This window comes from Antechinus flavipes, chromosome 5, assembly GCF_016432865.1.
Source record: "Antechinus flavipes isolate AdamAnt ecotype Samford, QLD, Australia chromosome 5, AdamAnt_v2, whole genome shotgun sequence".
NCBI classification, from domain to species: Eukaryota; Metazoa; Chordata; class Mammalia; order Dasyuromorphia; family Dasyuridae; genus Antechinus; species Antechinus flavipes.
This window is the reverse complement of record NC_067402.1, coordinates 2,160,130-2,185,416: the sequence shown is the minus strand read 5'-3', so window position 1 is coordinate 2,185,416 and position 25,287 is coordinate 2,160,130. Positions and strand designations below refer to the sequence as shown.

General features: G+C 53.5%; 1 protein-coding gene and 1 long non-coding RNA gene across 3 annotated transcripts in view; one reads left to right on the top strand and one right to left on the bottom strand.

The window, feature by feature from the left end:
• Positions 1–345: 345 nt before the first annotated feature.
• LOC127564638 (uncharacterized) lies at positions 346–13,185 on the bottom strand. The gene is made up of 3 exons (XR_007954322.1): positions 11,373–13,185; positions 8,264–8,386; positions 346–3,294 (listed from the first exon to the last, which is right to left on the bottom strand). It is a non-coding gene; the product is annotated as an uncharacterized LOC127564638 (long non-coding RNA).
• A 1,620-nt stretch (positions 13,186–14,805) lies between these two features.
• The window catches only part of ICA1 (islet cell autoantigen 1), a 33,881-nt gene continuing 23,399 nt past the window's right edge, over positions 14,806–25,287 (top strand). The window contains exons 1-3 of one of the 2 annotated variants that reach the window (XM_052000446.1): positions 14,806–14,913; positions 22,145–22,228; positions 23,484–23,652. In XM_052000446.1, the coding sequence (XP_051856406.1) occupies positions 22,212–22,228; positions 23,484–23,652 (186 nt within the window). In that variant the 5' untranslated portion in view covers positions 14,806–14,913; positions 22,145–22,211. Of the gene's footprint in view, positions 14,914–14,937; positions 15,199–22,144; positions 22,229–23,483; positions 23,653–25,287 lie in introns of those variants that run through there. The other variant, XM_052000445.1, reaches the window with a different exon arrangement.

Genomic DNA, 25,287 nt, shown 5'->3' with positions numbered 1-25,287 from the left:
TTTGTTTTCGTTTTTGCCTTGCATTGAATTACATTCATTGTTCAAAGCAAAACACCAAGGAATTATGCAGAACTGCGGGAACAAAAACCCATTTAGTTAAGTTGGAGAAACAATAGGAAAAGAGTTTGACTAAAATTTGCTGCTGAAAAACAGAGCATTAAAGACCATTTAAAGCTCCTCAGTTCCCACCTGCAGTGCAGTCATTCATCCCAGTTTAATGGGCCTTCGGACTGACTTTCTCTCTAAGGGGCCATCAGTGACCTCTCAGATGCACAAATAAAGGGCTGTCTCATCAGCAATCACACTGATGGTCAATGAGTTGAGAAATGGAGAACTTTGGAAATGTGTATTTCCCATTCTCTTCCAAATGAGCTGCACATCACAGCCCATTGCCCAGAAGTCTATTGATCTAATTTCATTGTTCTCGGTGGAGAGGAGTGGGGAGACTGTTTCTTGAAAAATAAATGCTACCTTGTAGGATGAGGCTAGAGATCTCTGGAGCACTCCATGCAGACTTGAAGGCTGGGTCCCCAGACGGCAGCATGACTCCTCTCCTCCTCAGATTTTCGGGTATAACTCTAGAGGTTGGGGGTAGTTTTCCCTAAAATCATTTATGAACCCACAGCCCATGTGAACGCCCCCAAATCAATCAACTCGTTAAAATATCTCCAATTATTATTGGAGATTTAGTATTATTATTAAAATAACATTCATTAACCAATTAATATCAATTACATTTTACAAAGGACTATAGATCAGTGTAGCAATACTGAGACTCACTCTCCCAGAGCAAGACTAATTACATTGCCCAATCAGGAATCTAACCCCCATGATAAACATGGGAGAGGATCTCTTTTCTAGTGCCATTGACTCAACCCTCATTATGGAGAATATGTCAGTTAGTCAATAAACAATGCTAATGTTGAATCATTTGAGTTTTGTCCAACTCTTCCTGACACCATTTGGGTTTTGGGAGGTAAAGAAACTATTGTGTCACAGTTTCCTTTTATTGTCCTCCCTCAGTTTCCCTAAGTTGTCCTGTCTCAGTTCCTTGAATTGTTCTGCCTCAGTCCCCCTGGTTGCAACCCCCTTCCTGTTCCTTAGGACTGAGATAATTAGGGCTGTGGAGATCTTGCCACTCTGGCATTCCAAAAGCTAAGACTCCAGATGCCCTATACAGATACCTAACTGGCATCCCCTATCTCTAAATTCCAGACTTCCTGTCTCTAACTAACTACTCCCTTCACTTCCAGTTTATCAGATTTATGGTCCTACCCCAAGCCTGTCAGAACCAAATTGATGGTCCCTACCTGGACTCCACCCCCTTGCCTTTATCTCCTGATTTTGGGGGTCATGTATGATTCACTGGAATCTCACATTCGAGGCTGCTGCTGCTGCTGAATGCTTTAAAACATCAGCCCTGGGACCAAAATGGATCTTTTGGTCCCAGGAAATCTCTCCCTCTCAGAAATCCAAATAAAATATTAAAAACTCTCTAATTTCTATCTTGCCTCAGTTTCTCCGGCATTACAATACTGGGGTGGGCTGCCATTTCCTTCTCCAGCTCATTGTACAAGTGAAGAAACTGAGACAAAGAGGGCTAAGTGGCTTGCCCAGGGTCACACAGCTTGTAAGTTTCTCAGGTAAGATTTGAACTCAGGTCCTCCTGACTCCAGGAATAGTGCTCTATTCACTTCACCACTTATCTGCTCAAATAAGTACTTATGAAATGCCCATTGTATGCTAGGCATTGAGGTAAGAGCTGGACATTCAAAGAAAGGAACTAGTCAGCCGGGGTTACTGGATGTCCAGATGCATGAGGTGGAGGGGGAGTGGGGAATGGAGTAAAGTATAAAAAGACCAGAAAAAGTCAACCTCAGAATTGGGTGTGAGAAAGAGAGAATAATATTAGACTGCTCCTCTCAAGCTGGCCTGGGAATCTGCAGCCGGGACTGAGCTCATGGTGGGGTACAGCAGCAAGAGGTTAGAGAGACAAAAAATCCCAGAGGGGAGGTTAAATTGCATCATGACCTCATCAGGGCTGGCCATTGGGGTCCCCTGCGACCCCCACGGGATCCTTGGTTTATTGGGGGTCAGCATGAGCTAGTCTGAGCCAGTACAGCAGAGGGAACTCTGAGTTCAGCAAGCAAACAAAGGACCTTGGGATGCCCAGTTCAAGGGATGCTCAGTCTGTCTGCTAATTGCCTGATTCTGTTTCCCTGGTTAACCCAGCCTCCTCTGGGCAATAAAGGAGTGGGGTCAAATTAAGATGATTAGTAGTCATTAACTGCCTCAGTTTCGCCACAGCTAGGAAAGAGCTCGCTCATACAGGGAGTTAAGTACCAAAACAGAAGGTTATATAGTTGATCCTGGAGATGATAGGGAACCATCAGAACTGACTGAACAGTGTGGGGTGCTCAGATTTGTGATTTAGGAAGCTTAGTTTGATGAATTAATGGAGGATGGCCTAAAGAAGGGAGAACCTTGAGGTAGGATGATCAGCCAGCAGACTATGGCAGTTCAGAGGTGATGAGATATATCAAAGAAAACACTGAACCCCAGTGAGGAGCATCCCCTGCACTTCTAATGTATAAATATCTTCTGTTCATATACAGAGAAACAGAGGGACAGACAGAGAGAATTGCCAACTCAACTACTTCATTTCATTCTATTGAATATTCAACTTCATCAATACTTGTTAAAACAACAACAACAACAACCTGCTATCTGATGATGGGCACTGTGAAAGCACCGAAGGCACTCAAGTGTTACTGGCCACAAGGAGATCCCAGTGTTCCTGGACAAAGGAGGAGAACCCACTAGAAGGCAGCTACTGCTAGACAAAGGGATCTTCGAGGCCCTCTTGTGTCCACCCTAGGCCCAGCCTCCCTCACTCATTCCGGCTCAGCCTTAGCAGCTAGCCAGGCTGGGTGCCCTACAAACTTCTAAGGAATGAACAGACTGAGGGAATCACCGTTAACTATCAAACAGGCATTTTGAGTTTGGCTCATCATCTCCTGTCCATATTTCATTTATCTTCCCACATCTTTTTCTATGCTTAGGATAACTCTTTGAATACAGTCAGCACTTAATAAATGCTGTTAATTCGCATTTGTCTTTTGACCTTCAAACAGCTCAGTGGTGCATTTCAAATCCCAGAATGTCAGAGTTGGAAGAAATTCCGAGACATATCATCCAATCTGGACCTGGAAAAAAATCCTTCTGTGGTGTCCCTGTCAAGTGGTCATTCACGTTTTGATGGAAGACTAAGATTGAGGGGAAAGTCATTATCTCCTAAGAGAGAAAAGAAGAAAGAGAAAAAATTCAAATAGAAGAAGCCAATTTAGAATCCAGATCTCATTAGTATAATCCATTCCAATGGGCTTAAAAATATCACTCTGGTTTTTAAACTTGAGTTCATTATCCCATACATCATTACAGAACCTCAGAGCTAAAAGGAATTTGAGAAAAGCAAAAGTCTTGGACAAACATGGATATGGGAGATTTGTTTTTCCTTCTCCACCCTGACTCAACTCTCCAAACTCGCTTTAGTCTAATGACCATCCTAACCTCTTTGGGAAAGATTTGGGTCTTTCTAGGGGTAAGTAGAACACTGAGAGGACAATTCCTTGAGAAACACATATCCAGAGTGGAAGCTGTTTGTTGCAGACTGAGGAAAGGAAGGGATGGCTTCAATAATTGCCCTATTCCAGGTGTAATCATGAAATGCTTTATTTAAAATAAACAGCAGTCACATGGGAAGAACTAAGAAGTCAGAACAATAGACTCAGCAGCTCCAGCACTTTTAAGGAATTGGATTAGGGACAAAAATTATTTGGTCTTAACAATTTGGGACTTTACAGCAGCTATGTTATGGAAAGGGAAAAAATGGTTAACCAAAAAAGAGCTTACCTATAAATCTTTACAGGCTTTGGACCATAAAAGCAATAACTAAGCCCCCAAAATAAATCTGACAATGAAAGCTTACATTACAAAGTGGTAAGGGATGGGAATGTTACAGAACACAGTGAAAAACGGATCTACTTAAGAAAGCTGGCTGTCAGAAGCAGAGCTAAGATGAACCAAGTCAATAACTGGAGTTGATCAGCAACAGAACTGATCTGGAACTTAATGGAAAATCTCCAGAGAGCTGCTCCCAGCTGCACTTGCTCCTGGGGGGATGCTGAGGAGTTTGGGGGCTCATAGGTGGGGCCACACCCAACTGTACCTGTTTCTGGGGGGTTGCTGGGATGGCAGCAGCTCTTGGACAGGAGAAGAGGGACTCCTAGACCTTCTCCCAACTGTGAAAGGGAGGATCAACCAGGGTAGCTTCTTCACTAGGTCTGTGTCTATAGGTAGGGATGTGGCAATAGTTACTAACTCTTTGGTGGAGGGACCCCGAGGTCCTACTTAGTCCTGCAAGAAGACTTGCCTCTCCTCCTCCTAATATGTGCCTTTCCTCTGGCCCCCATTTCTCCCATGTGGTCATCACTGCTTGTATGCTGTCTCCTCATCACACTGTGAGCCCCTCAAAGACCATTTTCAGAAAAGATCCTGGAGGACCTTGCCATTTCCTTCTCCAGATCATTTTACAACTGAGGAAACTGAGGCAAACAAGGTTAAGTGACTTTTCCAGGATCACAGAGCTATGATTTTGTCGTGAAGATGAGTCTTCCTGACTGCAGGCCAGTATCCTATCCATTGTGCTAGCTCACCGGCCTTTTTTGAAGCCAGACACTTTTTCCTTTTTTTGTATTCCCAGCATTAAATACAGTGGTACATGATAGGTGCTCAATAAATGTTTATTGATGCACTGACTGATGGAAATGACTTCAGCAGGCTAACTATATTTGCAGGGAGTCTGAGCAGGAGTAACCTGGAAAATCCATGGGGATCTGGGAATGAGACATGGATGATGTCTCCTTGACATAATGTTTCCACTCACTTTAATGGCCACAAGAAATGTCCTGGGAAGTGCCGGTGACCCCTGTGTACTCCTTCTTGATGGGACTGAGTTCTGACTTATTTCATTGGCTCATTCTAGTATATACCTGGGTCACTCCTAGAAGTTCTAGTCTATGAAAGGGATTGGTGAGATCTTCAGGAGATCTGAATGTAGATCCAGAGAGTCTGTACTGCAAGATACCGGCAGACCCTGAGAAACCAGAGCCCAGAGGATGAGTTATGTCCTTGAGTTAAAATCTCCCCAGGGAAGTCCCTCAGTCTCAGAGACAGTAGCCACAGTAAGGCAGGTGAGGGGAATCATGGAGGAGGGCAAGGAAGTTGAAGGGTTCACACTCACTGGGTATAAGGTTAATCTAGGTTCAGAATTCTCATTCAACAGGCATAGACTTAAAAGGGGATGAGTCCAAGTTCACTGCTCAGAACTTTGATTCAAACAAGACAGAGAGGAAGAAGAGCCCTAACATAAAAGTAATACACAACCAACAAATGCAGGGATCATTATAATAACAAAGGCAATATAAGAAACAAACAATATACAGCATCACCACTCCGGGAAGCACCAACATCTGAGTTTCTTGGCTGGGGAATCCTGCTCACAGCCTTCAGGGTTCCAGGTGGAAGGGTCCCAGGCAAGGACTTCCTGAGTAAGATCCCAAAGTCCCTTTCCCACCAAGGAGTTTTTATGGGATAAGAATAAAGAATGCAGTACACTAGGTAGTCTCTTTTAATATGTAACTCTTGAGACAAAGCAGCCCTCCAGGGCAGAGGACTCTGTCTTAAGGGACCCAACAAGGAGAATATTGGTTCATTCTTTTACTCAGAGTTTTACTCAGGGAACTGGCCAGGTTTCCAGAGCAAATACAGATCAGCAATGAAGAAAGCTTATTAATCAATGCACAAGGAGAGTGACCTTCCCCTCCCTGCACTTCCTGGCATCCTATCAGATAACTGCAAACATGGTCCCATGGTCTCAGTGAAAAGTTACACAAAGGACATGGATGAGGCACACTAGTATTCCTTCCACTGGAATAGATGATTTATAATGTAATGGAAGTGTGTAAATCATTGAGGAAGGAGACTTCAGAGGTCAAGAAGCTATGTGTGGCTGGGAAGGGTAGGGAGGTCCAAGTCAATCCCTGAGGAGTTACAGGGGACTGAAGAGGGAGGGTAGCTGGAGCATGAGGAGTCTTATGGAATGGCTGCTTAGCTTAGCAGTCACTCATAACAGCCCAGGGAGGTAGGGGCTCTTACTATCCTCATATTAATAGGAAAGGAAACTAAGGCAGACACACATGAAGTTCCTTGCCTAGGGTCACACCTCTAGTAAGTGTCTAAGATGATATTTGCCCTTTGGGTCTTCCTGACTCCAAACCCAGTGTTCTGTGCCCTATACCAACTAACAGCCTGATAGAACAATCTGCAATTATTCAGCATTCCAAGGTTTCCAACACTAGGTCAATGAGACCTCAATGGCATTCTTCCCTTTATGACAGACAGTTGACACTAGTTACCTTGTTAGACTTAATTATCTTTTAGAAATGAAGCATTGGGACGCCTCCTCCCATGAACTCTCAGATTAACTTCTGGAGCCCTGAGAGGAGGGGAAGTAGCCAGATTCTGGACTCTCAGTCTGGCAGTGTGAACCAGAGCTTCTGAGAGTAGCCCCAGAGTAAGCATTGCCATGCTGCTGGAGTCACATCTGGAAAAAAGTCAGATTTTCTGAGACAGAGGCAAGGAAGAACTCCCAGGGGTGGGAGATGGCGTGCAGTCTGGAAGGAGCAGGGACAAGGCCAGTTTGGCCAGATGGCAGATTGAGGGAAGTGGAGTCATCTATAAAGAGCTGGAGAAAGAAGTTGGGTTCAGACCATGAAGCATTTTCCAAGCCAAACAAGGAGGCTTTTTTCTGAGCTTAAAGGCAATAGTCAAAGCAACAAGCATCTATTCAGGGCTTTCTGTATGCCGGGCAATGTGCCAAGTGCTGGAGATAAGCCCTGCTGGCCAGGAACTCTTAGTCTAATGGGAGAGCAGCATACAAACCACCTCCTACAAATAGGAGATGTGCAGGAGAGAGCAGAGCCCATCGATGGAGGGAAGCCATCGTCATGGAGAAAGTAGAGGAAGGAAGCCCGGAAGTGAGGAGGAAGAGAATCTCAGGCAGGGGGCTACCCAGAACAAAGACACTGAGGTGGGAGTTGGAGTGCAGTGCAGAATACGTGGGGGAGCAGCAGAGGAGAAAGGCAGCTTATGGAGGGTTTAAGATTCAAAAAAAGGATTGATCCCAGAGGTAACTGGGCTACTTTATTGGAAAGGAAAGTGGCATGGTCAGAACACATCTTGGGAAGATCACTGGGAGCTGGCTGTAGTGGGGCAGCACCAAGGATATGGTGAGTTCCAGATGGCAGTGGATAAGGGCTTGGTCATGTCAGAGGTCAGATGTTCTAGTCAAGAGAGAACACGAAGGTTGAAGCAACAGGATTTGACCAATGATTGCACATGTGATTGGGAAATTGGGAGCAAATGAGAAGTGGGAAATGGCACCTGGGCTGGAGCCTGGGTACATGGGGCAATGGGGCCCTTGACAGTATGACAAGTTAGGAAGGAGATACTGGGGGCCTTTTGATCTGAAGTTGACTGAGTAGGAGAGTGACATTTAAGGAGTCTCATTTTGGCAGCTAGGAACAGTTCCTCTCTCTATAGCGTGACTCAAGACTTGAGGCAAGAAGACCAGTTAAGAGGCCATTGAAATAATCCAGGTGAGAGATATGGAAGTCTGAACTAAGGCAACGTTGATGTGAATAGAGAGAAGTCAGAGGCAAGGATGAAGTGAAAGATTGTCCAGCTGATTGGCTATTGAAGGTGAGGAGAGGATGGAGTCAGAGAGAACTCCCAAGATCCCCCAGCATGTACCTCTTATGTTTTCCCCAGCAGGGTCCTTGGCCACATTTAGGAATTCTGCACTCACCAGTACTTATCAGTCTCGACTTGCGACAGTATGCAGGTGTAACACAAACCTGGTGAAAATCCCGTTTAATTCCTTCTGTGTAATGTCTGAGTTAAGCCACGAGATGGTGCGCTTCCCAAACTGTTCTTTCATGGGTCCCTCCTACAGGCCTGGGATGGGCAACAGCTGGCTGTAGTACCTGCTGTGGCCACTTCAGAGGGATAGAATCAGCAGAGACCTGAGCTGCTCGCTTAGACACGGCACCACAACTCCTCACTGTCACAAGTCAACTCCAGGAAATCAAACTTTGGTAGAGTATGAAACATGAAATGTAATTATTTAGGGCTCTGCTCCCACCTTTTCAGGGTGATTCCCTTTCCACTTCTCTTCCTTCTCTAGCTGCAATGATTTGCTTCATAGGATACTTGGATCTGGGGCTTGACGGGTCCCGAGAAGCCATCGAGTCCAATTCTTTCATTTCTATAAGACAAAGACAAAGACCAGGGACATTAAGTCAGTTGGTTACCCAAGTAGGAAGGTCAGCAGACTCCTCCAGTTTCACTGATTCTGGGGGCAGGGCTGTTCCCAGTGCATCTCTTGAATGCGCTCTCAGTGCCCTCTCAATAAATGAATTAGGAAAATGGCAATAGGTTTTCCATTGATGAAAATGGCATGGGTCACTGAGAAATGGGAAGAGGATGGAGTGAAAGCATTGATACCTTTCTATTCAAACAGTAAAAGAAAATGTACCTGCAACTACAAAGATGTCAAGATCGGATCCGAAGGGACCCGGAGAAGGACATCTGGACTCCTGAGAGAAATGGCCCCCTTCAAAATCCCAGCCTTTGGCCAGGGAAGATGCATGAGATACCAACGTATCTTCCATTGAGAACTTTAATATGTTGGTACTTTGTCTGCCTCGTTGGGCTCCTGGAAGACTTTCAGGCAGTAATCACCCTGCAGACCCTGAGTAAAGATTGTCACCTCAAAGTAAATATATAGAAAAAGCTGACACTACTTTTCCAGGAAACAAAGCGAGTGGAAATAAAAGCTTCAGAGAAAACTAATAATAAGCCTCTAATTGGGGCTTGTCCCAAGACTTTTCAAAGCCAAAAGTCAGGCATCCTAAAGGATGAGCAGAATAGATGGGATCTCTTTAAAGCCAGTACCTCTTTTCCGATTACAATGGAGTTGGGGAGCTGAAAGTACTTCCCACTTCTGTGCACAGTAGAAAATTCCACCTTGAGCAATGATGGAATGGAGACAAGTAAGCAAGGAGTTTGAGACACCTCAGCAAGTCAATTTAACATTTATTAAGCAAATTCTGGTCACGGGTGCTGTCCTTAGTGCTGAGGAAACAAAAGAACAGTCCCTATATCCCAAGTGCTTACATTACCCTGGAGAGGGTACAACACAGGACACAGATAAATGGGAGGGAGGGAGGAGGAGGTAGAGCTCACTAAGCACTGGGAGAGGGGAGCAGGGTAAGTGTCAGACAGGAAGAAAAAACCTCAAACCCATATTTATGAAAACTCCAACTCTTTAGACATTCAGAGTTCAATGTTTGGCATTTGAAAAATGGCTGTTTCAGTAAAAGCGGATATAACCCTTGTGTTGGCGACTTAGTTCTCATGGGATTCAAAGGGGCTCTTGGAGAAAATTCTCTCTGCTCCGGTTCTTGGAGCCCACCAGAAGATCTGGGAGCTTCACTAATGACGGCACCAGTGTCCTTCTCCCAATTCCCATTATAAGCACATGACCCCCAGTGCTCAACACAGGATCAAGAAAACAGAATGAAACTTAGAACAGAGGTCAGAGGAAATGAATACACCGTGTGTCCCACTCCCCAAGGAACTGAGCAGAGTCCCATACTCTAGGCGGGGCTCACAGCAAGTATCAAACCTCCCATTTCCCCAGAGGAGCCCCCTATGTCCCAGACATCCTTCCCAGAGAACTCTTTTTCCAGAGAAAAGACCTTCATTCATTACAGTCCCTATGCCAGCACTCCAAAGAGGCCAGTTCCTGATTATCAGGGGCCCTATAATTTGGAAAGTTTGCTTTTCTCCACACATTTCTTTTGTAAAGCTAATATTTTATCTTAAAGCAACCTGATGGTGATTTCAGGAAGGATGACTAGCAGTCGTGATGATATTCCTTTGATTATCATAACCTTCAAGTTCTCCAAGCCCCAAACCCAACTTCTGCCTCTATATCAAGTTGACCACAAATATGATTTTTATTTCACCTTCACTCTCAAACTATTCCCCTTCTATGTAAACTCTGATTTGGCAATACCTGTCTTTTTCCCTTTCTAAACCTAATCATCATGAATTCTAGTCCTTCCACCCTTTTTTGCTCTTTGAGTCTGTCACCCCTGTTCTGACCATATAGAACTTCCTTATATCTGGAATCCCTTGCCCTCACCATCACTGACACCCTGTCCATCCTTGATGCCAGTTAACCCTCAATATCCATTTTCTTAGATCCTAGTCTTGTACTTTTGCCAAAAGTCACTAAACAGAGACCACTGGTCCCTCTACAAAATTCATTCTATCTAGTTTCAAGTAGGCCCTCCCATAGTATGGCAGCCTTATTCTCCCCACTCTTTCTGCTGATCAACTAATCATGGGTTCTTTTATTAGTTATCACTACACAGACTCTGATTTAAATTTCTAGTCCTAGTCTCACTCCTGAACTCTAGTCCCACATTGCCTATTCTCCAGGGCAGATCTCCAAATAGCCAGCTCATTATGTTCTCAAGCTACACATATTCAAAACAGAAATACCCCTGTGTATTCCTTTTTTCCAAACCTCCTTACTTCGGTTGAGAGCGAGACCATCCCAGTCCTGGAATTTTTCTTAATCCTCTTCTCTTCCTAATTCCTGCTATCTGGTTGGTTCCCAAGTCCTATCCCTCTGACTCCTCCAGATTGCCCATATCCCTCTCCTCCACTACCCCAGTCATATGCTCGTTCTGGCCCTTTTTACTTCATGGCAGATTTTTTGAATGTCCTACCTTATGTCCTATTTCCAGTCTCTCCCTTTTAGTACCTTTTTTCCTCATTCTTGCCAAAATTATCTTTTGAATACCCAGGTTTAACCATGACATTCGTCTCCTCAAAAATCTAAGTGGCTCCTTATTACAGCCAGGATAAAATGCAGTCTCCCTGACTTGGTTTCCTAGAATGTCTACCTAACTTACTTCAGCTTGGAGACCACCTCTGCCATGAAGCCTTCTCAGGTTTTCCCAATCAGTAACGTTCCCTCTCACCTCAAATCACTTTGTTTTTCCTTATCCCTATACACTCTATACCTCCCCAAGAATGTAAGTCCCTCTGCACAGGGCTTTGTTTCTGTTCTGTTGAGGGAAGGTTGTTGGATTCTTTTTGTCTGCTTTACCCAGAGCGGGAGCTTAGGAACTGTGTCATTGGCTTGAATTAGGGGAGGGGAATGGAAGGTCACCCACCCCAGCGTGGCTCAAGGAGCTGATGGCTTCCTTCAGTTCTTCCAACCTGTCTAGGTGTGTCACGTCCTCTGCCCAGGGTCTGGAGCTCTGGAGTCTTTCCTTACAGGGAGTTGAGGCTTTTTCTTAAAAGTACCACATGACCTCATCCCAGAGGCTTTGCATGCTAGCTAACCCTAACCCAATGAGGCTTGTTTCTTCACTTAAGTACTTTCCCCAAAAGTGGAGGTGACGACTGAGGGCCCGCCGGCCAGCTCCTGAGTCAGCCTTAATAATCCATGGCATACTAGGCCATCGGTACCCTTGGTCAAGGCTTCCCAGGCGCCCAGTGCCCGGCAGAGAGCCTGTTTCCTGGGGCTGCGGCATCCCAAGCAGGTCCCGCCTTTGGACAGCGTCCCTTTGACACCCATGGAGACTGGGACACGACTGACTGGAGAGAGGCAGGAAGGCGCTTCTCCTCCAAGGGCAAATATTTGTGAACTAGGTCCTGACTTTCCGGGCTCACCCCAACGGCTCCCGGCCATCTCCGCGCTGCGTGAGGGAGCCCGTGCCGGGGCTGCTGCTGAGCCTGGCTCCCCTGCGCCAGCCCCACCTGAGGCTGCTTTCTGAATAATTGATCAGAGCGGCAGCTCGTCTCCGTGAAAGTTCAATGATCCCTCTGTGGCAGCTGGAGGCTCGACTCCTCCCTGGCTCTGCCCGCTGCAGGAAGTGCGGGCGGTCTGGGCAAACAATGGAACAGGTTGTGTGAGGTCCGGCAAACAGCAGGAGTCGACAGGTGGACCCGGTAATGACTTGGCCCGGCCCCTCCGCAATGATTAACCCCAGCGAGCTCCGGAAGCCGTGGGGGCGCAGTTGGGCCCCTGAGTTACAGGGCTCACGACCAGGGACCCTGTTCCTCTCGATTGCCCCAGATTGGGGAATGTCCTTCTCCCCTCCCCCCCCAGGTTCTTGAGGTGGAGGCTGCAGACCAACAGGAGCCGCCCATTAGCCGAGGGAGTCTCCTGAGCACCTGTGGAGAAAGGGAAATAATGAAGCTGGAAACTTTCCCCACAGTCTGCCTTCACCTCAGTTTCCTCACTAACATAATGAATATGTTAGACTATTCTGACATTCTGTGTGTCTCTGTGTGGGTGACTCTCACACACAAAAGTATTGGTGACAGGCATTATGTCGCTCCATCAGGGACTAAGTGAGCACCTACTATGTGCCAGATGCTGAGGATCCAATCAGAAACCTGGCTTTGGAAGCAGAAGGGGCCTCCAAGAATACTAGTCCATTCACCGAAGGGAGAGGGCCCAAAGTCACACACCAGTGACTGACATGGGCAGGATTGACTGCCCGGGCCCGTGGGCTCCTAAGCCAGGACTCTTTCTGTTGTCACACAATCTCAGAACGTGAGCACTAAGAGTGATCTTCTTACCCACCTGGCTCAACCATCCCATTGCTGGGGATGAGCAAACTGAGGCCAGGGTATTGTGACTTAGTTCAAACTGAGCTTGAAACAGAAGTGTCGGGGTCTCCCGGGAGAGCCCCGGACCCCAGTCAGATGTTCTGGGCTCTAGGCTCACTCTGCAGTTGTAGCAGCCACAAAAGAAAAGAGTTGGCAGAAATGACCTCTTGGTGCTCCCTGCAGCTCCAAACCAAACTTGCTCCCCCAGTTCACCCACGCTTCCTTGATTCCCGGGCCTTGGGGTGATTCAGCACACTTCTGAAACCCAAGCTGGCCTCCCTGGAGGCTCCAGCACTGCCCTGGCCTCTTGTTTCAGCCTCCCGGGCAGCCGGCCCCTGCCACGGTTAACCCTGTGTGGGCCGGTTCTAGGTCATGCACACGTCCTGGTCTCTGACTCCGCCCGAGCCCAGCGACCTGTCCCACTCAGCTTGGGGGTGGGGGCAGGGGAGCAAGGCCAAGGGATCTCCGGCAGGAAGAGAACTATCGTCCCCCTCGCCTGGAGCTCACCACCCTTGCTCTTGCCTGAAAACTCAGCGAGTCCAGAGCAGGAGGTTGTGCGGCCAGGAGGCACAGAGCAGATTTTGGGGAAGCCGTGAGCCTTGAGAGGGAGAAAAACCTCCTTCCTTCTCTCCCTGACGCCTCGTTTCCTTCGGTTGGGATGGAGGCAACGAGCAGCATGTTGTGGAAGGAGCGCAGCGGCGTCACCCCCCGGCCAGCAGGATCCACGACACCCAAAGGTGACGGACCTGGCTGTAGAGGGGAGAAAATCCGGGGGGAAACCAAGATACCCCAAGGCTCTTCTAGAGGGACCGCCGTGTCCTCCTTCCTCCCGTGGTCCTCACCCACCTCCATGAGCTCAGGGCCAGGTGGAACGGGGCCTAGTGCTCCTGCCTCCCCGTGCCGGAGGGCCGCAGTCGGCTCTCGGGACAGTCATTCCCCAGGTTTACCCCACCGGTTCCTTCCCTGACTGGCCGCAGTCCGCTGCACGGACGGGAGGAAAGCTCGGCCGAACGCTGACTCCCTCTTCCTGGCTCTGGGACCCTCGGGAAGTCGCTTCTCTCGGCCTCAGTTTCCTGGGTCTACAGGGGAGCCCTCCTTCCCAGGCTGGAAGTTAGAGGCCATGACCAAGCAAGAAAGTGGCCCCGGGCGCCAAGCTCAGGGACCAACCGGGCCCCTGCAGGGGTCGGGGTCGGGCCTGTAAGGCAAACGCCCAGTGGGCACTTCCAAATCTGCTGTTGGATTCAAGCACTGGCAGGCAGCACCGCCCCCAGCCAGGGGATCCCAGCTGTCCTCACCTCGGAAGCCCCAACGTTCCTTCTCAGCAAGAGCCTTTGGGCCCAGTGAATGGATCAAGGGAGGTGGGGAGGAGGAGGGGGAAGAGGAAGGAGAAAGAGGAGGAAGAAGAGGAGGAGGGGGAAGGGGGAAGAGGAAGAGGAGGAGGGGGGAGGAGGAGGGGGAAGAGGAAGGAGAAAGAGGAGGAGGAAGGGGGGAAGAGGAAGGAGAAAGAGGAGGAGAGAGGGGAGGAAGGGGGGGGAGGAAGAAGGAGAAAGAGGAGGAGGAGGATCAAAGAGAAGGTGATGGGAGCCTGAACACTTTTCTGTCCCTGTTTGGTGTTTGGCTTGGGGGAGCCCAGAGACGGCGATGATCAAAAGTGAGAGAGGAGCTCCGTGAGTTAAGAGCAGGGGGATGGAGCGATAAGTATCTCCTCCCCACCCACACAAACATGTACACACACACTCACACACACTCACACACTCTCAGTGTCACACTCTCGCTCACTCACACACGCAGGCGCGGAAGTCCCAGCAGGAGCCCGTCCACTCCCTCTCTAGGGCACAGGAGCGCAAGCCGGGCAGTCCACGAGCATTGTCATTAATCGCTTACTGTGTGCCAGGCAATGCGCTAGTGCAGACACACGCACCAACGCACACACGCACGCAGCTCCCAGCCCGGAATACCTGGCCGTGGAGGGGAAAGAAAAGGGGGAGGGAGGAGGGGGCCGCCCGAGGGAGGGGCCTAGGGGACTCCCGGGGAACAGTTGCTGGGGCGCGTCTTCAGTGAGCGAGCGTTGGTGGCCCCGCCCGCCAGGCGCAGGTGAGGGCCCCCCTTTCTCCCTCCACCCCCGCCGCGATTCCCTAACCCGGTTGGCCCGGAGGGTTTGGGGGGCCGTGCTGGCCCGGCCTCGGGCTGGCCCTCTGGCCCTCCACCCCTCCCGGCGCCTCTCACATCCCTCCTCCTCCTCCTTCTCCCTCCTCCCCCTCCTCCTCCCGCTGCTGCCAGGGCCGCTGCTCCTGCGGGCGGACGGTGCTGACGCCAGCGGGACGGACCAAGGGCCGCAGGCCCGGCAGGCGCCCGGGAGAGCGGGCCACGGGGCTCCAGGTACCCGCTGGGGCTCGGGCTGGGCGGGAGGGCTGGGCCGGGAGCGGAGATCCGGAGCCGGCTGCTGGCAGGTGGGGCGCCGGGGGCCGCTGCGGTCGGTGGGTGTCTGTCCCAGCTCCTCTGTCGGGAGCCGGGGCGCGGGGAGGGGCTCATCGCGGAGCCTCCGGGCTGGCTGGGGGGTGAACAAGAAGGCGGGGGGAAGGGGGGAAGGGGCGCTTCAGGCCGTCCCGGCCGCGTCCGGGTGATCGCGCCGCACCTGCTGCCACCTGGCAGGTCCCCGGGCGGCCGGGACGGGCCCAGGGACATCTCTGCTGCGGGGGAGGGAAGGAGGGGGGCGGCCATCCTGATGGGGCCGAGCCGCCGGGCTCCCTGCTCCCCTGCTGCCGGTGCGGGCCTGGCCTTGCGGCTCCCGCAGGCTTCCCCCAAAGCGCGCACATCCTGTTCCCGGCCCCCTCCCCCAGCCCAGCTGCATCCCGGGGAGGGACGGAGGCCGCGGCCGTGGCGGAGGGAGGGAGGCGGCCGAGGATGCTGGGGCCCCGCCCGGGCCCCCTCCGCCCGCCCAGCTCGCTGCCTCAGCCGGGGTGGGGGAGGGGGCTGCCCGGCTCCTCACTGCCTCAGCCTGGGGTGGGGGAGGGGGCTGCCCGGCTCCTCGCTCTCCAAACCCTTCAGGGACTGAGCTGTCACCCTGGGGGGGGGGGGTCCTTCGGAGAGGTGGAACCCGGGCCCAGTGACTCAGGGGGACTGGCCGGAAAAGGAAAGCTCCTTGGCCCGAGGTGTGTGCGGGCAGAGGGGAGAGCCCAGGGAAGGAAGGAAGGAAGGGAGGGAGGGAGGGAGAAGGGAGGCCGGAGGCCGGCTGCTGATTGGTGGCCCCCGGTCAGCCCCAGGGCCCAGAGACTCCGGGATGGTGGGTGGGGCAGGAAGGGGCCGCTCTGCCGGGTGGTCAGGATTCAGGCCCGATTTCACAGCCCTTGGGGCCCAGAAAAGACAGGACATGAGGAAAGAGCAACTTCTCCAAGTTTCCCAATTGAAGAACAAGTGCTTGCCCCTCAAGGAGCTTGGTTCCACCTCTGGTATAAACTGAGGCAGGAGCCCGCTCAATCAGCAATGGGTTCCTCCGGGAACAGATACAGGGTATGGGGGGAGGGGGGGAGAGCAGCAGGGGTTGGGGTGAAAAGGGCTTCTCGGGGAAGGGAACCGAGTCAGTCAGTTGGCATCAAGGAAGTGCCTACTATGTGCCAGGCACTATGCCAAGCATTGGCCTTCATGCAGGGAAGGGACAAAGATGCACCTGCCCCCACTAGGGAGCTCCCAAAGGAGGCAAGTCTCCAAGGAAAAAGCAAGAATTCCAAGGGAGGCACATCCCACCTCCACCCCCAGAAATGGCTTTCCAAGGAAAGGGGACAATGCCGGGGCCCGGGGCCAGGGAGCTGCAGCGGGCATCAAGGTCCTTGGTCACTTGCTGACCTGCCCACAGCTGCCCAGTCTCAGGCAGGTCCTCAGACTTCCGCCTGGGCCCCGAGTCACCAAAGTGACTCACAAGGATGAATCTGAGCCCCTCCAGAAGCTCCCAGTCCCCGCTGCCTTTAGGACAGCACCCGGAACTGCTAGGGAGTGAAGCCCTTTACTGCGTGACTCGGGGCCGCTCCAGCCTGTTCTAGCTCATTCCAGTCTCCCCTTCATTCACACTAGTTCTGGCCCCTGAGTTCCTCCCCCATGAGCCTCCATTTCCATCTCTACCTCTGCCCAGTCTGGCCCAACAAGGTCCTTTCTGCTGACTTCAGCCTCTTGGAATCCCCGGCTCCCTTTCCGTCCCAGCAAGCCTTTCCCGATTACCCCTTGAGATCCCCCACCCAAATAAAAGGCCTCGTATTTCCTTTGTATCTCCTCTGTTCCCCTCCCAGGCGATGGGGAATAGATGGAGCCCTGGCAAGTGGGAGGAATCAGTAGGTAAGCACCCACTATGTGCCCAGCAGTGCTCAGAGCTGGGGATACAAAGACCAAAGGTAGACAGTCCCTGCCCTCACAGAGCTTGCATTCTGCCGTCTTCAGAGAGCAGGGCATACAGGCCAGAGCCACCAACCAACCCACCAGGATCCTGCTGAGCCCTGGAGACCCAGAAACAGGCATCCCTGCCTTGGAGAAGCTTCCCTTCTCTGGAGCGGGGAAAACGGGCACATGTGCGTGCACACACACACACACACACACACACACACACACACACACACACGCCGGGGTATGTAGGGGACTGGGCAAAACAAATCCCTAAATGCAAGGGGATTAATTGCAGGGGCGACTGGAGGCCTGGGGGAGGGGGGCAGGGCTCAAGCGCAAGCAGATCCCAGAGCCTAATGGGGAGCATCAGGGGCACCTGCGCTAGGTGGGAGAGCAGAGGAAGGGGGCTGTGGCAGCGGCAGGAGAAGGCCGGCCTGTGCGAAGGTGGAGGATCCTGTATACAGATACACGTGTTACATCCAACACGTTTCAGACAGCGCGTGGGGCCCCCATCATGTGTGTCTGTATGACTGGAAAGATGGATTGTCAGGTCTGGAAGGGCTGCAAAAGCCTGAGTCGTTTGAAATGGGAGCTTGTGGTTGTGGGGATCCACTGGGGCTGATTGGGCAACTGCCATTTAGGGTTAGAGCTCAAGGCTTGGGGTAGGAGGCAATCTGTGAGGAGAAGGGCCCAAGGGGAGCTTGGGGGAAGGAGGTCATTGGGAGTAGGACCCAAGGGGAGCTTGGGAGTAGGAGGTCATTGGGAGTAGGACCCAAGGGGAGCTTGGGAGTAGGAGGTCATCTGGGAGTAGGACCCAAGGGGAGCTTGGGAGTAGGAGGTCATCTGTGAGGAGGACCCAAGGGGAGCTTGGGAGCCTGGAGAGCCCTTTGGGAGCTTTTTAGAGCGGACACCTGCACTGATCATAAAGTACTTGGGGGACGTTTTAGGGAAGGGAAATCCCCATTTATAAGGGGATTATATTTCATTTCCATGGACAACTCCTGTAAGCACTTCCCAAGTACCTCTGGAGCTTTCACAGGCGAGAAGCGGAGGTAACCAGGCCCAGCGGCTTGCCCGAGTCTTGCATCCCCTCCCGGAGGGCAGGTCTTGAGGCCCCGGCCCGCTTCTCCCCCCCAAGTCCAGCCCAGACAGCATAGTGGCCAGCCCTGGGGCTTGTGGCCGTTCCCGTGCGGGGGCCCGGGGGCCCAACCTTGGGGAGGCTCTGGGACAGGAGACGCAGCCTGCCTGTGAGTTGTGTGAATCCGCACCTGTGCACACACGGACCTCGAAGACTTTAAGCTTCTGAGGCCGATCCTGCCAGAAGGACATTGTCAGGCCTTGGAGAGAGCCGAGACCGCGGCGGGCCCTGGGCCGAGCTGCTGGGAGGATACCCAGGGGGCTGAGGGGCAGACAGAGAGACGGGGAGCAGGGAGCGAGCGGGCACCTGCGGCCACCCTGTCCCTGGCTCCGCCTTCCGGACCGGCAGCCACATCCCCCTCCGGGCCTGGGCTCAGAATGGAAGCCTCCCAGGCTTGGGCTCGGGTTGCTAAGGCGCACATTAAGTGGGTACTTGTGAGCCCTGTCCTGCTTTTGCACGTGCACACACACATACGCACACACACACACGTGCACACACACACACACACACACACACACACACACAAGCTCCTTCAAGGCAGGAAACAGTTCCTTTTGTGTGCCGGCATCGGGCACCTGGGGGCTCAGGAAATGCCCCGTGGGGGGGTGGCGGGTGTGGGGCCGCCACTGGCCCCTGGAGCCCTTCTCTGGGAGGGGCCCTCCTGGGATCATGGGAGTGTTTTCCTCTGGCCCACCGGGGGCAATGGAGGGCTCTCTGGCCCTTGGCGGGACTCAGGGGGTCAGTCCCAAGATCCAGGGGAAAGGTCAGGCTTCCCAGCATTTCCACTTGGCTTGGGGGGTGTGGCCATTCACCCCATCCCATCATTGGTGCTAAAGGGACCCTTGGAGACCGTCTGGCCCTACCAGGAAATGGGCCCGAGGGGGGCAGTGACTTGCCCACAGTCACAGAGCTGGGAAGAGGCTGAGCTGGAGCCCTGCTCTGACCATTGGGCTCTGAAGATGTCAGCCGGCCCCAGATTTCAGATCAGGCTGGTTCACTGAGTAAAGGGGCCACAGGGTGGGACCCCTCCTGGGAAGGCAGGGGGGCCTGGACCAGGGCTTCCCCACCAGATGCCTCCAGGAGCCTTCAGGGCCAGAACCTCGGCCAGGCTCCCCAGGGGTCTCGGGGTCTTGCCCCTCTGAGTCTCACCCAGCGCCCAGCTGCTGCTGATCCGGTGTCAGCTTCACACAGCGTCTTTGTTCCCAGAAACAGCCCTCGGCTAGCACAGAGGACAATAGGGACTTCGGAGCCTGGCCAGGCAGGAGCACCCCCTCTCCCCCCGCGGCCCAAGCTCAGCCCCGAGAGGGTGCCCTGCTGGGGGGCCCGAGGCCAGAGCCTGCTCGGGAGCTGTCTGCCAGCAGAGGGGCGGGAAGGGCCCAAGAACGGCCCCGGGGGCCAGCTTGTCCTTCCAGGCCGAGACACTGATTACTGGGGAAGGGAGGGAGGCGGCTTTTCTGCCAAGCTCCAGGGGGTCCGAAGGCTGCCCTCCATGACATCCCAGAGAAAATGACCCGGAACTTGAGGGGGAAGGGCCCAGGTCTCAGCCTGTGTCCGTATTTGGCCCTTTGAAGGGCTCCATCCCCAAGAGGGGCGCCAGCCCTTGGAAGGAAGCCATTTGCCCCTTGTCCACAGGACCTGGATCGGGGGGAGGTTAGAAACGACTCCATTTAGCAGCTACCCATCTTTTAAGAAATCACTTGATGTAAAGGGGACGTGACTAAAAGTGAAATCCAGGAAGATTTGATAAGATAATTAGGGGGCATGCACAGGGCATTGGGACTCCCAGGGGAGAACTTCCCTCTCCTCTTACCCATAAGCAGCCTGGGCTGAGAGTGCCGGGACTTGTCCAGGGTCACCCAGCAGTCTGTCCCAAAGACGGGACGTGGTCCTCTGGCTTCTGGGCCTGCTCCCTGGCCACTGCCCCGGAGGTGGAGGTCTTGGGGCCAGAGTGACATGTCATTAGGAGATGAAAAGGAACCCAGCAGCTGTAGCACAGAGGAGTGTGAATCTGGCTCTCCCAGTCGGTGTGATCCGCTGGGATCGAGTCCCTAAGCACACCTCGCTGCCTCCCACCGGATGCGTTCTGGAAAAGCGGATTAATGCTAGGTGTAGTTTGGGTTTATTCCTTATGATTTACTCTTTCATGTAATTTAGCTGCTGAAACAAAGCCTGATATGTCAGCGTGGGAATATTCGGGATGTCTCTGTGGCTCTGTTGGCCCAAGGAGGGCAGAGGCAAAGTGAGACAGTCCCTTACACCCTCCAGGGGGGTCTACAGGAAATACAAGCCCATTGCTATGAGCCCGGGCCCTCAGGTTGGACATGCTGTCCATGGGCCCGGGACCCAGCTGGAGTAGAGGGAGCAGCTGGGGAGGCAGCCGGGGCCCGATGGGAACGAGCCAGGGGTGCTCCGGGCACCCCTGATGGGCTGGGGAAATGGGGGACAGCATTGCTGAGCCTGTCTGGCTTCCCTTTGCCCTGCCTGGCCACAGACAGGGGTCTCAGGACTTTGTTCCCTATTTGGGGAGTCTCTGCCGGCTGCTCCCCACACTGGTTCCGCTCCAGATTCTGTAGGCGCGGCCAGAAGCCCAATGGCAGGCGGGGACGGTGGGGAATGGCGCAGCTCAGGCTCTCCGAGTTCCCACTTTGGGGTCTGCCCTCTCTAGTTTGGGACTGCCCCAAGTTGGGTGGTCTACCTCTAGAGGGACTGTCTCTCACCCTTCTCTGGTCCCCGCACCCCTGCAAGCAGCTCTTCCTGTGGCTCAGCCCTGTGGCCGGCTCTGGGGATTCTTTCCCGATTCATCCCCACTAGAGCCTTCCTCTTCTTCCCAGACTAACCTTGGGTCTGCCTTTTACCCCGCGTCATACTGGGCCCTGGGTGAGCGCCCCCTCCCACGGAGCCCCCTGAGGACGGCAGCTCCCTCCGGGAAGCTTCTCTGTGGGCAGGGACGGGCTCCCCTTTGCAGCATCAGGGTCCGGAGCTGGGACTGTTGTACGCCTTAACAGAAACGAAATTGGGGAGGGGGGCTCGCTGGAGGACATTGTGGAGGCGCCAGGCTGAGAAGCAGGGGACTCCTGGCCCACAGCCTTTCTATCTCCCTCTGGACATCCCTCATTCAGGCAGGAGAGGAGCCCCCCTTTTTCTCTGTTAACCTGGGGAGAGGCTCCGAGGATCCCAGCCCCTTTTGGGGGGCAGTGATCCACCCCTACAGTGTGGGGCTGACGAGGCGCTCGTGTACACGTGAGAGACGTGACCCCATGAGCCGTCCCACAGGCAGAGACTGACCCGGGGGCTGGGAGGAGCATCCTGGCGGGTCCAGTGTTTGTTTGACCAGGGCTCCCAACTCAAGTCAGGCTGAGCCGGGATCCGCGGGCACCAGGCAGCTGAAGGACTTCCTGGTTCGGCAGCAGCAGCATCCCGGTCCCCCCTTGGGTCCCACTAAGCCAGAGAAAACCACTGTTCCCCCGCTCTGGAGCCCAGGGTCCTCTCCCGTCCTTCCCCAAACTGTCCCCCCGCCTCTGAGCACCCCCTCCCAGGGCTGCGCAGCCCCTTCTCCTCCCCTTTCTCTGCCAGGCTGCATCGGGGCTGCTCCGGGGCATGCTTTGTCCCATCCACGCCTAGAAGCCTTGTAAGGCACCTACTGTGTGCCTGCAGCCCCTGTGCTGGGGTCCCCACACACACCTCATCTGCTCTCCAGACTCACGTTGACCCCAGTATCCTTCAGTTAGAAGCGCTTTTGCTTCCAATTTTGCTTTGTTCACGGAGACATGAGTTAAGGGGCCCGCGGCTGCCTTCAGGGCTCTTCCCTCTTTGCAGGCGGGTTCCGGTTGATGTCCTCCTGCCCCTACCCCGGAATCATCGGCGAGCGAAGGCGAAAGGCAACATGGAAGGACACAAATGGTGAGTGCCGTTCCTCCTCCTGCCCCGGCTGTGGGCAGGTACCTTTGTGACCAGCCCCGTGCAGTCAGACAAGCGCCTACTGTGCGCCAGGCAGAGGGAGGAGTCCTGGGAGGACTTGGAGTTCCCAGCTTTCCTCTCTTCCATGCAAGTTCAGGCCGATGATGGCGTCGGTCACCAGCGATTCCGTCTCTGGTGACAGTTGGTCCTTCGTGAACACTTCCCCAGTTCAGGGACCCGCGGTGACGGAGGCCGGACGACGGGCGCGTCCCGGGAAGCCCTGGGCCCTTCCGCTGCGGCGAGGACGGGCCGGGGGCAGTGAGGGCGGCCCTGAGCCCTGGCCGCCGAGACGTGGAACGGCCAAGGGGTTCTGGGGACGTGCCACGTTCTGAAGGGGAGCGGGGTCTTCCAGGGGTTTCCTGTTCCCCGTCTCCTTGCCTACCCAACACTCCCCGATTGTTCCAGAATGCTTTGCTAAGCCAATGGGATCCCGGGCCCGGTAACCTAGACGGCCAGTACCTAGCTTGCCTGGAGTCAGCCTCGGGAAGTTGGGGCTCACTAGTCAGGGGGACACAGGTGAGGGCCTCACAGCAGGGGGCCCCGAGCCCCGGGCAGGTCCGGGCCTCCGAGGAGGGGCCAGAGCAGGAAGGCGAGGGGCCCTGGCCGGAGGCGGCCCTTGGTCGGCAGGACGGCTCCCGCCATTCTTCTGACAGTCCAATCACAGAACTTCTTTTCCTGTCTGTTGAGATTGTCTTGAAAGAATGCTTTTCAGGACACTCCCCCTTAGAGGGTGACATTTTGCCCGTTACTTTTTCTCTGTTTAAAATGTTACAGATTTCATGATTAAAATGTGACCTTCTCAAGCATCTCACCTCCCCCCTACATATGCACCTTTTGGGGTACGGCCATCGTCCCTCGAGCGTCAGGGGCAAGCTGGCAGAAAGGAGAGAGCCCTGGGCTTGAGGCTCAGAGCCCCGAGTTCTGATCCTGGCTCTGCCGGGAAGTGGTCAGCCTGGGAGGGGCCCCTCTCCGGGGGTCTTAGGCTCGGCCCCTGAAGTCCCGGACAGCTCTCAAGCCCAGGTCTCCTACGGAAATGTCATTCTTTAAAAGATTTTGGGAGATATTGAACCGTGTCCCTTCCTGTTAGTCACACGACCAGGCTGAGAGAGACCTTCCTGCCTGGCCCAGACCCTTCGCGCGCCCCAGAAGTCCCCTCACAGCTTCCTCCCCCTTGTAATTGTTGGCCTGTCCTCGGCAGCTACTCCAGGGAGTTTTATGACCAATATGCCCAAAGTCAAGACAAGTCAGTTGTGAATAAGATGCAACAGAAATATTGGAAAACGAAGCAGGCCCTTATCAAGGCGACGGGCAAGAAGGAAGACGAGCATGTGGTCGCCTCCGACGCAGACCTGGACGCCAAGCTGGAGGTGGGTGGGCCCCTGCGGTAGCTCTAGTGGCTGCTGGGGAACGACAGTAACTCTGGTGGCTGTGGGGCAGGGGACTGCAGTAACTCTGGTGGCTGTGGGGCAGGGGACTGCAGTAACTCTGGTGGCTGTGGGGCAGGGGACTGCAGTAACTCTGGTGGCTGTGGGGCAGGGGACTACAGTAACTCTGGTGGCTGTGGGGCAGGGGACTATAGTAACTCTGGTGATCACCAGGCAGGGGACTACAGTAACTCTGGTGGCTGTGGGGCAGGGGACTGCAGTAACTCTGGTGGCTGTAGGGCAGGGGACTATAGTAACTCTGGTGATCACCAGGCAGGGGACTACAGTAACTCTGGTGGCTGTGGGGCAGGGGACTGCAGTAATTCTGGTGGCTGTAGGGCAGGGGACTATAGTAACTCTGGTGATCACCAGGCAGGGGACTACAGTAACTCTGGTGGCTGTGGGGCAGGGGACTGCAGTAACTCTGGTGGCTGTAGGGCAGGGGACTATAGTAACTCTGGTGATCACCAGGCAGGGGACTACAGTAACTCTGGTGGCTGTGGGGCAGGGAGACTATTATAAGTCTGGTGATCACCGGGCAGGGGACTACAGTAACTCTGGTGGCTGTGGGGCAGGGGACTACAGTAACTCTGGTGGCTGTAGGGCAGGGGACTATAGTAACTCTGGTGATCACCGGGCAGGGGACTACAGTAACTCTGGTGGTTGTGGTCAGGGAGACTACAGTAACTTTGGTGGTCACAGAGCAGGGAACTACAGTAATTATGGTGGCCACAGAGCAGGGAACTACAGTAATTCTGGTGGCCACAGAGCAGGGAACTATAGTAACCCTGGGGGTCACAGGGAAGGGGGACTATAGTAACTGGTGGTCATGGGGCAAGAGACTACAGTAACTCTGGTGGTCACGGGGCAGGGGACTACAGTAACTCTGATGGCCTTGGGGCAGGCACATCCCTGCAATAATTGGTGGTCATGAGGTGGGACAGCCTGGCAGTAATGCTGGTAGTTTTGGAGCAGGGGGCCCTAAAGTAATTCCGGTGGTCATGGGGTGAGAACAGCCCTGCAGTAACTCTGGTGAGCATGGGAGAAGGGGACTTTGGTGACCATGGGATGGATGAGACATACCCATTGACAGGATAGGAGGTGGGCAAGGGGAAGAACTTACAAAAGGACACAGACCATTGGACAAGGAAAGATGGCATCAGGGAGGGAATGGATACCAAGCACTTACTAAGTGCTGAAAACACGACAAAAAAGTTGGTCCCTGTCTCGAGGAGCCGACATTTTACTGGGAGCTGGACAGCAGGGGAGGACTTGACCAGTACTGGGGGGCCCTGTGAAGGTGGAGCAGGCCCAGGGGGGTTCTGACACTGTGAAGGTTCCAAGCAAGGATTCATAACTCATGGAGCTGTCTTATGGCTGAGTCATTCCCTGGGCAAAGTGGATTTAGGATGAGCCAGACCCAGAGAGTGTAATTGGATTAGGTTAGAACACAAAGTGGTAAACTGGGGAGAGCAGATCCCCAGCACTTATTCATGCCTTTCCTGACAGCCCTGGGGCTGGGGCAGGATGATGTCTGGGCTGGGTGATTCACAGGGAGGAGCTGAAAGCTTCCAGGAT